At 38.6% G+C, this 18,987-nt stretch overlaps 1 protein-coding gene across 2 annotated transcripts in view; it reads right to left on the bottom strand.

Moving 5' to 3' along the window:
- The window catches only part of RIMS4 (regulating synaptic membrane exocytosis 4), a 108,776-nt gene that overhangs the window by 8,689 nt on the left and 81,100 nt on the right, over window positions 1-18,987 (bottom strand). For both annotated transcript variants that reach the window (XM_026664878.2, XM_026664877.2), the window contains exons 3-5: window positions 6,714-6,826; window positions 4,432-4,533; window positions 1,723-1,862 (exon numbers count right to left, since the gene is read on the bottom strand). In XM_026664878.2, the coding sequence (XP_026520663.1) occupies window positions 1,723-1,862; window positions 4,432-4,533; window positions 6,714-6,826 (355 nt within the window). The remainder of the gene's footprint in view (window positions 1-1,722; window positions 1,863-4,431; window positions 4,534-6,713; window positions 6,827-18,987) is intronic.

The following is an 18,987-nucleotide window of genomic DNA, read 5'->3' on the forward strand; positions in this document are numbered from 1 at the left end:
ATTGCATCAGAACATGGGATGAATCCATACAGAGTTTAAGACCCTTGAATGAGATTTGTGGGACCAAGATTTGGTTAGCCTCAGTTGCTTCTATTATTGTTGTTATTTCTATTTCATTACTCTGTTTGTTTTTAACATTCCAATGCCGTACCTTTGTAGAATGTGTTTTGTTTTATTTTTAGTTTTTTCATGTTCCTTTAAGTTGCCCAACGTTACTTTTACATACTGTTAGCAATATACATCAAATAAAATAAACAAGCTGGGAGTATATTTGTCAGAAATACCAGAGATGGTTTCAGAAATTCTCTGCAAAAGGAGGGAAATGTAGCTTTGATTTCAAGTACTTGACATGACTAATATTTTCACTTCTCAAACTCTCAAAAGCTGTTTATAAACCAATTGTGATTATATGTTTATTCTATTGACTTGAAATGCTGAGAACATTGAGAACATTCTAAGGTGGCTGCTCAGAATCCTGTAGCAATATTTTTTCCCCCTCAACAATGTTTTCACTGGAGTGGCAGGAAGCAGCCTGTGATTCTAAGATCTTTTTTTTTTTTTTTGTTCTGCTGAGGAGAAACAGAAAAGTTTGATCAAATTTACTTCTACTTCTTTTGGCGGGATTATTAAGTGGAAGTACAAAGCCTTCAGAATAGCATCTCTTTTAGAGGATCTCTGCAGGCAGGAGGAAGGATAGAAGGAAGCTCTCTGCTATACCATTTCAAACAAGCACAACATTGCAGCAGGAAAATATTAGTTTCACTCTGCAGAAGAGCCAGATAGAAGCTGGTTTGCTGATGTTGTGTAAACATTGCAGCAGCACTCTTGTGTGCACTCTCCAGACTTTTTGCCAGCAAGTAAACACATTTCATTGGGCTTTTGAAGCTCTCTTGCTCCTTAATTAGATTTTGGTACCTTCTTCCCCGCCTCCTCCCTCCATTGGTATGGTTTTCATTTCATTTAAAGAGTGTAGAAAGTCAGCACCTACCCTCTCCTAGGAGAATGAAATATTTTGAGGAATATTTTAAAAAGTCAGAATATTATATTTTCCTAAATGAGAAATGGAGAAATATGTTTTAGAGGCAGACAGCAGCCCCCATCTTTTCTTAATAGCCCATAGCAGATGTCAGCACTTAAGAGATAAAGAGCTTATTGAAAGAAGTATCCAGATAGCTCCATTCATAAGCAAATACTCTCACCCAATAGCCAAAACAGAATGAAAGCCATTAAACCACAATAGGAATTGCATCACCCTCAGAGCAGTCCAAACTTCAACCAAACCTGGGAACTCAGACACACACCTAGGATTTGCATTTCCTCTTTTGCCTATAGAGCCAGCTATGACCTCTACATAGCCCTACATGACCCCATTTGAATCTGGCAGCAGCCAATAGACTACATGTTCTTGCACAGGAACAGGAAACTCAAGTGCAAAGCCCAAAGAAGGTATAAAACCCCACACTCAACTCCATTTTGTCAGCTGCCCAGAATCACAAGTGCTTGGTGTTTTTGCTTTATCAATAAATGGACCCTCTTTCCAGCCAGCCTCCAGCCTCCATTTTATTTCCAGTGCCTTCCTCCTGGATTGGAACTGAACCAGATAGATATTTCTTCCCACAAGAGTTTTGATCATAATGTTATTCTATCTAGTTTTTATTGTGTCTTGAAAGCAATTTCAATAGAAAGGTGGAATATAAATAAAGTGAACAAACTGCACCTTACCTGAAGTACTTTGCCTTGCGGGCTCTCTGGGAAAAGTAACACTTGATTGTACAGGGGGTCTAAAGATTTGCGAGCCACTTTAGTTTTCTTCTTTGCAATGCAAACCCCATTTTCTAGGAGATAGGCCTTGATGTATGCCGCTGGAAGAAAAGCATGGTAAGTTCAAAGCTGATTTTTTTTGTTTTAAAAAAATCCACCCATGAAGCTCATGTGGCTTTTTTCACAGGCAGGAAGTTGTTTTGTGGAAAGAGTTACCTGTATAGTTACTGGCTTTATTTTTAAGAAGTTTAAAAAAGAAAGTTTCTTCACTTGTGTGTCTCAGCAAAGGCTAATACTTGGCTTAACTGATCTGTGCAAGATCAAAACTGACTACTACTTGAATCTCAAGGAAATACCAAGGCGGTAAGCTAGGCTGAAAAGTCAAAATATATTTTACAAAAAGGCAGTGGCAACCATTTCTGCATTGCTAACAAGAAACTCAACGGAAGCTGAGCTTTACTTAAAGATTTTAGTTTGAACTTCGCTTGATGGTTGCCCTGATCTAGTACCTTAAGATTGTGAGGATTGGATGAGGGTGAGCAAACTGAAACTGACTCCCATTAAGACAATGTTACTGTTTATACAAATGCCTTCTGGGCCGTATTTGCTTCATTTATTACTCTTGATGGAATTGTGTTTATCTGAAGAAGTTGATGTACAAACTGAGGGTTCTTCTGGTTTCACTGCTTCAGTAGAGCAGCAAGTTGGGATCTGTGGCCAGGGAACTTTCAGCCAGCTCTGGCTGTTTGGTCAGTTGCAAATTTTCCTCAACCACGAAGTGCAGAAAACAGTGACTCATCTCCCAGTTAAGCTGCCTGCCTTCTAAGAAGGCAACTCAGAAGTTGCAGTTGGTGCAAAATACAACTCCTCATACAGTGATCAACATTAGTCAATTCAGTAGAATTAACATTCATCTTTGTGAATTGCATTGGCTTGCTAGTAGATATGCAAATATATATGTGTGTTCAGTCTTTACTGGGAAAGCAGTGCATGGAGACAGAACATCTTATTTCTTCTTATTGGAACAAAAATTTCATTCCATTCTCATAGCTAGAGACCTTGTGAAAATTAAGTTTCCCAGTAAGAAAAGTAAGAAGGGGGTTTTCTTCCTAGAGTTCCTAGTTGCATAAAGGGATGAATTTTTGTTCCAATCATAGCAGGGAGGGAAACGAGATACACTTTAATCTTTGTGTACTGTGTTTCTGCTATGGATCACACATCATAAGACCACTCCTGTGTAATTAAATTGTGTTACATGGAGTGCAATTGATTTCCCATAGCGATAGCTTGATTTATTTACAGCTACAATGACAGTTCACAATTATAATGAAAAGTCCAATTCTTAGCAATGGTTGGAAGAGTTTTTCTCACTATCTTGCACACACCTTTTTATCTCTATAACAGACTTTATAATAAAGTTAACCAATGACATGGAACCAACCATTCTTACTAGGTTTTAACAATTGGTGAACTATTCTTGCTCATGGCCCATCATTTTGCAATAATAATCCTCAATGTCTTGAAACAGAAATGCAAAAATGTGGGAACTACCGTATAAGGAGAATAACAAAATGGTTTGATCTTCCCTTTCTCATACCTTTCTTCATCCCTTTTGCAAGCAAAACGGTACCCTAATACAGGGGTCCCCAACCGCCGGTCCGCGGACCGGTACCAGTCCGCGGAACAAGTCTTACCGGGCCGCTGGTTGCTGGGCGCCGCCATCTTTTTTTGGTAAAAAGTGCTTCCGGTGAGCTTTTCCGGTAGTAAGCTCACCGGAAGCACTTTTTCATCAAAAAGATGGCGGCGCTCAGCGCTCGGTGAGCTTTTCCGGGTGAAAGCCATTTCTACCCGAAAAAGCTCACCGGAGCTACTAGCGCCGCCATCTTTTTGACGAAAAGTGCTTCCGGTGAGGTCACCGGAAGCACTTTTTCATCAAAAAGATGGCGGCGCCCAGTTGATGCCGGTACCGGGCCGCGGCGCCCAGCTGATGCCGGTACCGGGCCGCGGCGTCAAAAAGGTTGGGGATCACTGCCCTAATAGATTGCTTACTCCATGCAGTCACGTTACCTAGTAGAGTAGCTAACATTCCTGCCTATCCAGCCATATCAGTTCTTGAATGCTTAGGAACATCACTCCAAATCCAGGAATTGTTCAGGTAAATTGTCACTGGCAAAATTGGCCAATCAAAATTGGCCAATGTCTTCTCAGATTAGTCCCCAGTTTATACCCTGCACAATATTAAGGAAAGATGAAGGGGCACTTTTTGGGAGTGGATTGGCAGGAAAAAACTAGCTGGTGAAAATAGAATATTGGCAAAATATTTCAAGCCTTAATCTAGACTTGCTTGGGTCTGGGAATATTTTACAATGGATTGCAACTTTTCAAAAGGTGTGGGTTTTATTTTAAACATCTTTAAAAGTGTTTATCCATCTCTGAAAATATCTCACAGAAGGACTTCAAATCATTCAGCTATCACTAAAACACTTAGGTGCACTGTACAGAGAAATAAATTGCTGTAAAATCACCTGTCCTTACTGATTATTCATTCTAGAATCAAGCAGCTTCTACTAACAACAACAAGGGTGCAGCTATTGTCCAGCATTTTGTAACAACAGTGAGGAAACAACATTTTATTAAAAGGAAGAAAGAACTGAGATTGAAATATAGTACCTGGAAGGGTTTTAGACCCAGGCTTTGCGGTCAATCCTCGGGCTTGAATAATATCCACTTCCAGTTGTCCATTTCGTTCTTGCAATCCAATTTCCACATCTCCTGTGCACCAAGCAAGGTGTAAATTAAAAACCAAATAGTCTTAATGTTTAATCCCAATATCCCATAGAAAAGAGCAATATTCAACAGGTTCTTTACATTTAAAAGGCTTTTAAATATACAGGGTCTATTGAGCATTGATTATATCTAAGAGAAATTGCAACATTTAGAGATAGCTTTTCCAAACACTTCCTTCCAGACATTTTGTGTTCACCCATCACCTCAGCAATTTAGCACTAAATACACCATGAGGAAGGAGTATTCATGTGAGACCCAAATCCTCATTTTTTAAATTTGTGCTTGTTTATTGGAGCCCTGGTGGTGCAGCTCTGCCCACAGCCTGGAGTTTGATCCTGACGGGGCTCAAGGTTGACTCAGCTTTCCATCCTTCTAAGGTCAGTAAAATGAGGACCCAGATCATTGGGGGCAGTATGCAAATAATGCTTACCTTGTAAACAGAGTGCTGTAAAGCACTATGGGATAGCATGTAAGTTTAAATACAATTGCTGTTTATTTTACTAACAGGACAGTTCAGGACAGTTTGCATGGAGGGTTCCCCATGATTTTATTTAATATCAACCTTTTGAGATAGGTTAGGCTGTGAAAGAAGAACCAGCCCCCCCTCCCCCCCCCCAAATCACTCTGTGAGCTCTATGGTCACGTGAAGCTGAGTTGTTTTGATCTACGGGGCAGCATCTTAACTGCTACATTTCCTCTAACAATACTACAGTGGCAATAGTGCAAATAAGATGGGAAAAAACAGCTACAATTAAAGATATTATCTGAATCAACAAGGAAAAGAGAGGGGGGGGGAAGAGACCATCTGCCCAGAAAGAACATGCTTGCACTTTTTCCATCTGTTTCTCTTTGACCTTTTCCTCAAGAAATACTCCAAAACACTGCTAATCATTCTGTTTTGCCTCCTTGCTTCAGCTAATTTCAGGAATCCTTGCCCATTTTTGGGACAGGGTTACAAAGAATTGCTTGCAGCTACAGGGATTGTTCTGCAGAAGATTCGTTTTTCTTCTTTCTTTCCTTCTATCTTCCCTCCATCCCTCCCGAACTTCATAGCATAATTAGATATGTTGTAATAGAACAACATTTCTAAATATGTAAAGTATGGTAATAGACAACTCTACAGAGTAGGGCATAGCTCTTTTTAAACTAATACAGATTACCACGTAAGTTGGTCACCCGAAGATATCTATAGTGTGGATAGAGCGGCAAAATCGATAAGATGGTGGTCCTGGCATTGTGACAGAGGTTATTCCACCTTGCATCCATACACAATATGAGCAAGGTTCCAATTGCAATGCCATGCCCATTATTAAGGGCCTGTGATGACAGAGAAAAGGATGGCCTGGACCCCTTAGCCATCTTATATGTAAGGAAGTGTTTCAAGCTAGGAAGGAAATGGGTCTGCTTTAATAAACAGAATGTTACAGCATTCGGGGAACAAAAGATTACTGCTGCAGATCACTAAGTTGAAGAGAATATAGTTTAAACCTTTTCATCTGTTTTTCCTTCAATTTAAACTGTCCGTCTCAATTGCACTGGTTGCTTCCTTATGAACATTGGAAAACCTTTTAATCTCTTTATCCTTTTAACTGCTAAGGCAAAGTATATTACTGAAATTAGGACTTATTCCTTTCCTCTTTTTCTCCATATCTCTGCCTGTTGTCTTCCCTGACCTCTTGTGATATGGATTCATCTAGCCCAGGGTGTCAAACTGGATTTCTTTGAGGATCAGCATTGTAGTTGTCCTCCACGGGCCGGCTGGGGGGGAGGGGAGGAGACAGGATGGACCACAGTTGGGAAGGACGTCTCCTGCAGCATCCTGCCGGCCAAAACGGGGCACGAGGGGGGCTGCGCGCAGTCCTCCTGAGTCCCATTTTGGCTGGCAGGAGGCTGCAGGAGGCTGTCCAGGCTGAAAATGGGGCACAGGGAGAACAGGCAGCCACTCCATGACCCATTTTCACTAGCAGAGGCACTGCAGGTCAGTCCTTTGCTATTTCCAGGCCGGCCCCGTAGGCCAGATCTAAGCACCCTGTGGGCCAAATCTAGCCCACGGGCCTTGAGTTTGACACCCCTGATCTAGCCAATTCTTTCTAAAGCACCACAGAGATAGATTAGGCTAAATGAATACTTACATTCAGACAAAAATATTTTTTTTTGTTTCTTACCCATGGAGGTAGTGGCCAAGGTCTGGCGACCCACAAACTGTGCTGGTCCCATGCTGCCCAAGAAATCACTGAACTGCCCAGCGGATGCCAGATGAACTCCATTGAAATTCAAGCTGCAAAATCAGTAGGTTAGCACTGGCTATTATTTCAAGTTTTTACAATGGCCTGATAATTAAATAGTCAACAATTACTTGAAGATATGCATAGAATGAATAACTATTTCTATAGATATCATTCTCACTGATTTTCACTCAGATTGTTACATGTCTTTCTCAGTCAATTTCTCTTTCTAATTTAGGAACTATATATGTGTGAGCAGGTACAGATAATTACAGGCAAATTCTTCTTGGTAAAAGAATTTGAGGAAAATATAATTTTCTACACCAATATTAGATGTTTGCCCTTTCTCAGCTGTACTACCCCCCCCCCCCCAATCCCGCAGAAAAATACAAAAATCTATCCTGCAGAGCCAAGTAGTTTGCAATTAATGTTTTAATGAATTTCTGTTCTGAAGTATACATTTTTAGAAGAAATCTAATATTGCACAGACCAGCTATTTGTTATTTATACGAAGTGAAAGTGCTGGAGATTGGGGGGGAATCTATCTACTCTTATAGAATTAAAAAAAACTAAGCTTGTTATTCTTTTTAAAGATCCTGTTCAGAAACTAAAATAACAGAATGTGACATACTGAATCTGCTATGGAATAGGCTGATAATTTTCTTTAAAAAAAATGGGCACCTCTTTGACTCAGCTGGAGAGGAAAAAAAACCCCAATTAATATATAATTTTATAATCAAATACCACTCCTCATCTTATTCAGGGGTGCTTTTTTCCCTAATGTAAAATGTCTCCCAAATTGTGCTCATTGTTTTTTTGGGGGGGAAACTGGACTCATTGCTCCCAAATCATTACTCATATCCTCTTTATCATTTTAATTATGCAGTCTTTTCAAGCTGCATAATATAATACAATCATTTGAGAGGCAGCAATCAGTTTAAAATACTATTTTATCTATTGATCTATTTTCAATTCCTGTCTTAAGAACTTCCAACATGGAAGTTGCATTTTGCACAGCAATCACATCCAATGAACAGTTTCATCAAGCCATAAACTATAGTGTCAAGATCTATTTCTTGGACAGCTAACTCAGTTTTCTACCAATGACCCCAATACAGTATAAAATAACAACAAAAATAAAAGCAAAGGAATAAAACAAAAAAACAAGACTACAATATAAAACCTTGACAAATCTATTTATTAAAAATGAATATGAGAAGTAAAAATACATCACTTTTTAATCCCCTGTTTTAAACATATTAACTTCACAACAAAGGTTTAACAGCTGTTTATTACCCAATTTCAGGTTCCTAGTTAATTTAATTAAATAAGGTTATTTTGCTTTTATATTCTGTTCATCATGTTGCAAATCAAAACAAAACATTACTTTGACCTTTTTATTCATAACTAAGGTTGAGACGGATGTCTGTTCCATCAGTTTGATGAAATCTTCTTAAATCTTTTTTAGTCTTCTTCAGTTTTATTTTAATCTTCCTGAACAAACCTGGACCACTTCTTGTCATTTACTGTCCATCATATATGGAATAATTAATGATTTCTAGTTCTAACAGAACATGAAGGGATTATTACTTATTAAAACTCTTCAACTTATATATGTTCTTCAACTAAATATTGGCCAGTAGAGAACCTCCAATTCGGTGCTATATGGTAACTGAAGAGTTGTTCTGGGAGGAATTTTAAACATATGCTTTTTTGAAAATCCAGATTAATAATAACTACAAAATCTTTAGTCTACATGCTTTTGACAGTGTTGATGAAATAAAACTTTATTAAATATTAAGTTTGCAGACTTTATTTGCAGAAGCCATATTGATTCTTAAGATCTGTCCTTGACTTTTCCTTGATAATGTGGTCTTTATTAACTTTTGCAGCAATTATCTAGAAGAGACTATAATCCAGTAGCTTCCTTTTTGGGTCCCTTTTATAAACTGGAATTGTATAATGTTTCTAATGTTATAGAAATTGGCCTCAGGAAAACATCATCTCCACATTTACGTTTTTAGAATTCTCAGACAGATATTGTAATGTTTGCTTTCAATATGTTTGTTTGATTTTATTGGGAAATTTATAGCAGTAAGCTCCTTTGTCAGAAGCCTGATCAACACATCTCACAGAAGAAAATAGCAGAAAGTTAATTATACCATTTTAATCAATTGGCGGGAATCCTTTTAAAAATGGGAGGGAGATTTCAGCCTTTACCTCCAAATCTCTTGTAAATAAAATAAAAAAAAATAGTGAGGCGCTGAAAGATTTCATCCCAGCATATTATGCTAGCATTCTGTTTAAGAGCTTCAGAATTTTATGTAAAGAAACATTCATGAATAATATTTTTATTTGCAATTTAAAGTGATACATCCTGTTCTACCATTTGTTTTTGCCTTATGCTGCACTTCCTGCCCTTCCTCATTAGAAAGCTAAAACATCTTTATGGCATCATCTAACCATCACTGAGATAGTACAAAACCTATCCTCATTACTGTTATGTCAGTACAATGATGTTTGGATGATATAAAGAGAGTGGCTGATCTAAATATCTGAAATCCTGGGATGTATATGCTGTTGTCATCATGAATTTCTGCATTAAGCCAGGTTTCAGTAAAACAGAGAACTGCTGAATTGTAGAAATCAGAATTGCATCTATTTAAAAGGAGAATTTCATCCATCTTGTTAGCAAGTTAGCGTAAATTAGTCAGAAAGATTAAAGGGAGAGCCCCCCCCCCATTCTTTAGTCTATTTAAAATTCCTGCTCTTTTATCTCATCTCCTTTTTTGGCACTGCCGCTTCTTTCCTTTGTTTGTTGTAATCCATAGCACCAGGGAATTAGTTAGAATCTCCTCAGCATTTGCAAAGACTGGGGGGTGGGGGGTGGGTGAGAAATCAGAAAGCTGCTCCTTAAAGAAACATTGCCCAATTCTTAGCAGATAGTCTCGTGAGTATGACATCCATAGTGAATTGCAGAGAATAATAAAGAATAAAGAAACCATTAAAGAGCATTTCACCGAGGCAGCAATTGTCGGCGCCATCTTGGATCAAGATGGGCATCACCTTAAATCAGCAGTAGGGAAAGGACTCCAAGCTACCATACTTTGTACCTAAGATGCAATGCTTAATGGCCCTAATATATATAGTGTGTGTACATACATGTATGTGTTTGTGTGTACGTACATGTTTAGGTAGAGGAAACTGGAAATAAAGGGAAGTTAAAGAGACAAAATGGAGTAGTGATATTAAGTGAAAATATTCTTAAAAGAAACTCCAGAAGGTCCAGACTATTACTAGAGACAGGTTGAGATGAGATTTATCCATGCAGTCACTGGAGGTCAACACTGACTTGATGCACTTAACTAAATTGTAGACAGGTCCCCCCCCCCTCCACAAAAAAAAGAACCCCAACCAAAAGGATTAAGACAAATTGCTTCTTGTGCATTCCAGAAAAGATAAATCAGGGAAGAAGGAAATTGATTGGGAGGGGGAGAGGCTCTACTTATTCTCTATTACATAAAATATGAAGTTCACAGTTCTATTAATTCTACCAGACCTGAAGAAACCTCTGCATTCTTTATTTAACAAAGGCTTTGTCCTCTGTGCTTGGCTCTCTGATCTTTACATATGCAAGCAAGGAACAAAAACAAAACTAAACTCAATGAGCCACCTCTTTTAAATCCCTTCAATCTCTTGCCTTCTATCATTTTTGCCTTCTAGTCAGTACAACTAATAATGTACTCATTTTCAGCAGCATGTTAATGATTTTTAAAGAAAATTAGATCAGATGGCTTTAGGAAAAGTCCTCCTCAAAACTTTATACTGATGGAAAAACCTGCCCTGAGCTGATGAACCAATAAGTGCTGTGTCATCAGGTTTGAACAAGGTCAGCAGAGGGCAGAGAGGGTTGCTGGGCCACTGTAGCGGAAAGAAAGCTATCAGCAAGAAAAGGAGGGTGTGAATGAGAAATAAGGTCACATTATCCTCAGTCAAGCACTGGGGACTTTTTTTTTGTAGGTTTGTGAGGTGCAAGGAATCAAGAATGACATGAGAAGTTACTTCCAAGTACTGTTGCTCACCTATAGACAGGAATCTTGCCAGACTTAAGCACAAATTTGCACAAATTATTACATGTACTCTGTAAAAGGTTAGGGAGGGTTACCTTGGCTCTCTTCCTATACATCAAAACTTCCACAATGAACAGCCCCCTTGCTCCTTGGGAAATATACCTCCCTGTTGTGTCTCTGAACAACATTCCACCACAATGTTAAATAATCTCACTTGAAATTTGATCACAACACACACCTAATATAATTTTCAGTGACCTTATGAGGTTTGCATTTTTCCAGCACCCTGCAGAAGGGGAAGAAAGAGAGAGAAGACTGAAGAGGGGAAGTAGCAATCATTTTGCTAATGGAACTTTGAGATGACTGCAAAATAAGAATCCTTTTTTTGGTGGAAAAAACAGGTAAAAATCCAAATCATGTTTATTAGAAAGTGGGTAACAATAGCAATCCCAAATCTTTCTGATTTGGCTATATAATTTTTGCCCACATTCATCTGACCACTTGGCCACTTTAGACAATCAATTACTAGAATTAGGAGCTGTTAACAAATTAAAGCATTGCTGCATTTTTCCCCTGTTATAAATATTATAAGTGGCTTCTGACTTGGAAAAAGCATGATAGTACTTGTGAAAAGAATGTGGATGTCCTAGGAATCTGAAGATTGAACATGAACCAATAGAGCGCCATATCTACCAAAAGAACCAATGGAATATAAGATATAAGATCACAGAGAGTGATAGTTTCAGGCTCTGCTGCATTGGTCAGATTGTATCCTGTTTTGGTCACCACAATCCATGAAGGATGCTGAGAAACTGGAAAGGATATAGAGAGACATGAAGTGCTTGGAAGTGAAATCCTATAGTTCCTAAAAGAACCGGGCAGGTTTCCTTTATCTTAAAGGTAGAGATGATAGCAATCTTTCAATACTTGAATGACTATCACAAGGAAGAGAATGTGAATTTATTCTCTGTAGTGCCAAAAGTTAAAACACGAACCAACCAAACGGAAACCTCATAGAGAAAGATCCAATCCAAAATGAGGAGGAATTTTCTGTGAATTTTCTATTCATCAGTGGAACAGCCTGTTTCCTAGAATCATAGCTGCTCTATTTCTAGAGGTTTTTAAACAAAGGTTGGGCAGTTATTTGGGCAGGAGGTTGGACTAAAAGACCTCCAAGATCAGTACCGGTTCTGTGGGCATGGCTAGGTGGCCGTGGCTAGGTGGGCATGGTATGTGATTGGGTGGGCATGGCTCTTTTTTTGGCAGCCCCCCACCCCATTTTTGGGCCTTCCTGGCCTCGGGAGCCTCTGGTGGGGCGCATTTTTGCTCCCAGAACGCTCCCCTGAGGCTCAGGAAGAAAAAAAATGGAGCATAGGAGGGGCACGCAGCACCCCTCCACACTCTGTTTTGAGGCCTTCCTGGCCTCAGAGGAGCCTCCTGGGTGAAGCAATAAGAAGGTTGGGAGGTTAAAAAAAAAACAAGAAATATCTTAAGGAGTGACTGGACAGGCGAGCATCGGGCAGGCGGGGCAAGTGAGCGGCGACCAGGAAACAGGGTTGGGGGTGTTGGCAGCCAGAAGTTACCCCAGTTTGGCAACCCATGCCAAACCCTTGCTACCAGTTCGCTTGATCCGGTGCAAACCGGCTGAAAACCACCACTGTCCAAGATCCCTTCTAACCCTAAGTTTTTATGAGACAGTTGTGGCTACTGCAATTTCCACTTCATATTTTCTACATCTCCTACTGCCTGCCAGATAAAAAGAAAAAAACCAGACTGTTAGATAAAAGGGACAACTTCCCATTGCTGGGATCACAGAACACTATACTACTAAAATGTATTCTAATGTCTGCTTCGGTGACAGACCGAAATCCGTGATCGTGCACGGTTTTGAAATGTGCTCGCTGCTAGAGCTCCCCAAGCTGGCTGGTTTCGGAGTTAAGCCACCCCATAGAGGTGGTGAAGGGGGGGAGACTGCCAGCAGGGTCAAGGAGAGTCGCATCTCTCCTCCCCAACTGGCCATTACTCCCTTTCCCGAAGGCGGTTGCAGCGGTGGTCAGAAATGGCCACCTCAAAGAAGAACTCGACCGGAAAAGAATGTGCAGGAGGAAGATAAGAAGAGAAAATTTTGGCTGACCGGGTTGAACTGAAAAAGAAACAATATAAGGTACCCTGGAATTTGAATTATAAAGAATAACATTGCTCACAAGGAAGACTTTGAAGCGGCGAATGAGAGAGGGAAGGGAAAGGATTTCATTTTTTTTCTTTACTTCCGTATATTGACAACTAAGAGATTTAAGCAAGAAATTGGCAAAAATCCACTTTGACATTAACAGATATTTAAGCTGAAAATAAAATGTCAAAGGGATAATAAAGATTTCTGGATTCTCAAAAACTTTTAAAAGAAGGAAAACAACAAAAGGGTGGGATCTGGAAAAAGGGAGGAGACCACCTGGAAGTGAAAGGAATTAACAGTGAAACTTTAACAAGATTCCTAAAAGATACATTTTAACTGAAACTTTGTAACAAGATAAGAGAACCCCAGGAAGAGAAAGTGGAAAAAAGAAGCAAGAAAAAACACCTTTGGATTATTTGGATTATTTGGTGATTTTTGGATTTTTGGCTATTGGATCTAAAGGACTAAAATTAATCGAGTAGTTGTTTAAAAGTTTTTAAAATGGTATCACTCTTGGAAGAATTGAGAATGGAACTTAAAAAACAGAAAGAAGATGCACAAGAAGGAAGAGGTTCTTTTGGCTTCGTATTTCAGTTTTTAGAAATGGAGATCCTTTACTATGAGAAACAAGAAATGCCTGTAGAACAAGAAGGGCGGGACAAAGAAGAAGGCATCTTCAATGACCAAGTATTTCTATCCGGGGAAAAGAAAGGAAAGGGAGGGAAAGAGAGTGAAAAATTTAAGATTTGAAAAAAGAACCCCAAAAAAGAATAGTTTGAAAAGTAATTACAATATTAGGAAGAAACAGAAGAGAGGATTGCAGAAGAGAGAATCAGAATTAGAGAGAGAAGGGGAGAAAAAGGGAAGGGAGAAGAAGAGGGGGAAGAAGGAAAGGAAAAGAAATTATAAAGGACAGAAACAGGACATAGAGAAACGGGGAAAACATACAAAGATTAAGGGTATAAGCCTATTTAGAAGACACAGACACAATGGGTGAAAATTTAATTGAAAGGGGGATTCTGCAAGGGTACATAAGATTGTATTGTTATATTAGAAATAGAAATGAACTTTGAAAATATGAAACAAGTGTGATTAAAATGATAGGTAAAATACTCATTGTAATGTAATGGAATGTTTAATAAATAAATGAAATAAAGAGAATGAGAGAATGGAATGAGGAAAGGAGGGGAACATTTTAATTATCATTAATGTGTTATAAAAATTTAAGTGAAGAGGAATATGAAAGAAATAGGAAAAAAATATGGAAATATTATAAGTGTTCCTAGAAGTATGATATCCTATTGAAAAGAAATGTTAAAGATGTTAAAGATTATAACTAACATTAATGATAGAGCTGAATTGGAATAGAATAAGTATTTTATTTATTATTGTTATATATATATATATTTTTCTTTAAGAACTTAGTACGTATTTTAAGAATGTACCAAGCAGAATTCGACTGGAAGTTATGTGTTATATTGAATGTTATAATTGTAAAGGCATAAATTGAAGTTTAAATAAGAGTTGAAGGGATAAAAATTAAAAGATGTAAAGGTGTCATACTCCAATCAGTAACTACAGGGGAAAATTTTGTTTAATGAGAAAAGAAAATATGAAATTGAAACAGGACAGACAAAAGTATAAATATAATGATTAGAAAGATATTGAAATTTAGAAAAAGATATATATATATAATTGAATTCATAAAGGAATGAGATAATTAAAAGTAAGATTGAGAAAACTAAGGGAAGGGAAAAATTATTGAGAAAATGTTAAAATAGTAATAAGATATGAAATAGAACACAAAGAAGAATATGAAATTGAATTTGTGTCTGTATGGAGAAGTGATAACTCGGGACCATGCTATTCTCAAAAAAAGAAATTTTACTTGTATTATGTTTTGTGAAAACCCAAATAAAATTTTTATTAAAAAAATAAAATGTATTCTAATGTGGTATAATCCAGGTTTATAGGCACTGATTTATAGATGTATATAAAAATTTGGAGAACCAGTTTGATGTAGTAGTTAAAGTACCAGGCAATAAATTAGGAAATGATAATTTCTAATCCCACTTTAGGCAGGAAGCCAATTGGGTGATCTGGCCAGCCAGCCACCCTCTCACTCCTAGGAAGGAGGCAAGGCAAACCATTTCTGAAACTCTAAGAAAATTGCAGGTACTAATCCATGCAGTCACTAGGAATCAACACAGATTCCAGGGAAAATCAGGCTAGTGAAAGCAGACTTGCAGTTTCATTTGAATTAGATAGCTTCAAGCTGTCTCTTACTTTTAAAATTACAAGCTGAAACCTTGGATCAGACCATCTTCAAAAATGGTATTTTGAGGATGATTGTGGGTAGTTCTACTATGTCATGCTAACCAGAGGATACATAAAGAACAAATGCATGTCTGGAATCTGCAAATTTGCAATAATCTCTGATTCTTTCATGATTGGTTGTGATGGATTGCTAAACTGACTTATTTCTGGACTAGCCATTTCTTATTTGAAATTGTAGTACAGTTCGTATTTTGTTTTAAAAGCTAGGCTTTTAAAATGAGGAGACCATTTTCTCTTTTGCTTCCTCCTGCCTCCCAGTTTTAGAATTTTAAAATGATCTGGTATTTTTTTAGCAGACAAATGCACACCATCTGAAATATTGACATAGATGGGAGCATGGAGTGGGCATAAGCAGTATGTTTTATTTCCCTTTGGCATGGATTGGGAGGTTAGGGGATTTTTGTTTCCCAGGGCTACCATCAATGATTATTTTTTTCCTATGTTGGAAGAGAAGGGAATTCTCTATTGATTGACACTACTTTTGAAGAATTCAAGTCAAAAAAACCTGATGTTACGAAAGTGCTCACTAGTTCTGCTCTTAGTTGCAGGCATAAACATGAACATTAAGTGATTAACAGGAGTACCACAGACAGCTTATTAATCTTCAATGATTTTTAACATGTATATCAAAAGATCTCTGGCAGGTGTTATCAATATGCTGATGATGCTATATTCCTCCATATAACATGAATCAGGAATGTCAACATGTTCCAAACTAGAGTCTGAAGAAAAGCAATGAGATGGATGAGAGCCAATAAACTAAGAATAAATCATGACAAGATCATGTAGTTCTTCAGTGTGCAAATTGGGAAGCTTGCTTGTCAAAAAGAACAGCTAAATAATATGGGGATTTCACAGATCTACAGATTTCACTTTCATGGAAGACCAATCTTGAGTGGCATCTATGCTCCAAAATAATCTTGTTCCTGCAATTCATGATGTGCCAATTGTTACATCATCTTTCAGATCTCTGCTGAAAACCCCACTGTTCACCTAGACATTCTCTATTTGAACATTAGATTACCTTTTTCCAGTGTTTTTCCCATTTCCATTTATGGTTCATATATTTTTAGTGTATTTCTCTTATTCTTTGTTTTGTAAACCATTTTGAGAGGCTTTTTTACAGAAAGTGGCACAAACATATTAAATATCAACAAAGCATGTGGAACAAACGTAACCATGTACAAATAGAAGCAACAGCAGCATCAACAATAAAGTTAAACAGACTTTGTTAGTGTTACAGATGTTGCAGTTATTCATGACAATACTAGGTTAATCAATTCACTAATGCTTACCTAGTGGCTAATCCCACCTTGGTTGACCTGCTGTTCTGCTACTAGTTCAGGGTTGTCAAAGTCGCTTCCCGTGGGGTTGATGTGTCATGCGCTGGCCACACCCCTGCCTAGTTTAGCGAAGGAGAAAAAAATCGCGATACGTCACATGACGCTGCTGTGGCGATGCAAGTTTGACACCCCTGTCCTAGTTGAACCTGACATTTTTTATATGTAAATATTCTCCAATGTCTCTCAGCATCACATTTATTCTGTGCCATAAATCAGATAGATATTCAAACAGATCACCTTGTTTTCTTTGTTGGATTTAATGATATTTTTCCATACTTATAAATTATCTGTATTCTTGACCTGCTTTTAAACTCTTATTTTGGAAAGTCATAGTCTTCAAAGAGCCTAATGAAAGAAATTGCCTGCAGCATGGAATGGCTTTGAAGAAATCCCAAGTGGAAGCAGTTCCCCTTCAATGTGCCAAATGTGACACATTAGCAGGTGGAAAGCATCTTTTGCACAGCTAAGTTTAGTCCAACATATCATTAATTTCTTTTCTTGACTGTGTGGAGTTTGTGACCTCTTTTCAGATCTATTTTTAATGCTCTTCTAAGATCTTGCATGCCCAGCACTGCTATGCAGTGCCAGACCAAGAACTTAGTATTCAGCTTCTTAAATTCTCCCAATCAGCTATTGATCCATATCTCAAAAAAATATTCATGTAGCAAAAGCAGGTTGATGATCTTCCTCGCTGACATTCAAAAGTCCTGTCTTTTGGTTACTTACTTGGGCTTACATTATGGCATTTTTGTAGCAAGCAGAGGCCTTAAACTTAGTAAGATTACCCTGGTTTTCTGTGTAAAGAGTTTCAAGTTCAATCAAAGGATCTTCCATTAAAGATTCAGTAAGATTCCAATCATGACCTTGGGAAAATGATGCTACGTGGAAAGAGAATATTCCCATATTTCATGTCACCAGATTAAAACTAAAGCATGCGACAAAATCTTGCACCATCAGTGGTGGAATTCAAAATTTGTTACTACCGGTTCTGTGGGTGTGGCTTATTTGGTGGGTGTGGCTTGTGGTCATGTGACTGGGTGGGTGTGGCTTAGTGGTCATGTGACTGGGTGGGCGTGCTTGTTAGTCATGTGACTGGGTGGGCATGGCTTGGTGGTCATGTGACTGGGTGGGCATGGCCAACTCAATGTCACTCACATCAAGGGGTGCCTCACCTGGCCCCTCCCCTCCCAGCCATTCCTTCTCACCCAGCCTCAACTTATCTATAGCTCTGTAAAAATGTTGTTCACCTTTTTTGACTTTATTATCTGCATACTATAGATGTACTTTCATGGACCACTGAAAGGAGGAAATGGCTCACATGCTTTACTCAAGAGTGTGATAGGCAACAGGTTTTTAAGGGGCTGCCACAAAGAAAGGGGGACAATGTATTTTCCAAAGAAGCAGAATGCAAACAAGAAGCAATGGATGGAAACTGAACAGAGAGAAGCAACCTAAAACTAAGGAAAAACTTTTTGACAGTGAGAACCAGTGGAACTGCCTGTCTCCAGAAGTTCTGGGTGCTCCAACACTGGAAGTTTTGAAGAAAAGACTGGACAGCCAATTCTCTGAAATGGTATAGGGTTCACCCCAAGGTCCCTTCTAAGTATTATTCTAACACCTTTCCCAGGATTTCTACTCAGAGTTTGGCAACCTCAGTTTTCTTGCCTGAGCTGGAGGTTGGACTAGAAGACCTCCAAGGTCCCTTTCAACTCTTGTTAAACACATGTGTATTTTATGCTCTGGACTATTGACGTTGAATGCATGTAAACCCTGAAAAATATGTGGTAGCCCTGGGCAAAAGAAAGGCAGAAAAATTACTCTAGGTGTAGGGACAGTGTAAAATATTAACACATGATAAATAATGGAACAATTAAAAATAATAGCACAGAGTTTTATCTCTCTCTGTCTCTCTGTCTCTCTCTCTCTCTCTGTCTCTCTGTCTCTCTCTCACATACACACACACACACACACACACCACACACACACACACACACACAGAGCACTTAACAGACAAGCATTTTGGAAGCAGCTCCTTTAAATTTCTCCAAGACTTGAGTGGATTCCCCCACCTGCTTTGTCAGACCACACTTTCTCACTCCAGACACTTTAACTCACACGGGGAAAGTGATACTTGCAGCGTCCATGCCTTTCTTCCTTTTCCCCGGGGAGAAAGAGGACGTGGGGTACAGAAAGCTAGGAGAGTGATTGCAAGTGAGCGACCAGGTGACCGGGTTGGGGGCGTGGCCAGCCAGTGATTGCCACCGGTTCGGCGACCCATGCCAAATAATCGC

The sequence above is a fragment of the Notechis scutatus genome, chromosome 3 (genome assembly GCF_049901735.1).
Source record: "Notechis scutatus isolate UNSWTSFEM ecotype Mainland chromosome 3, rNotScu1.2, whole genome shotgun sequence".
In the NCBI taxonomy this organism is placed as follows: domain Eukaryota; kingdom Metazoa; phylum Chordata; class Lepidosauria; order Squamata; family Elapidae; genus Notechis; species Notechis scutatus.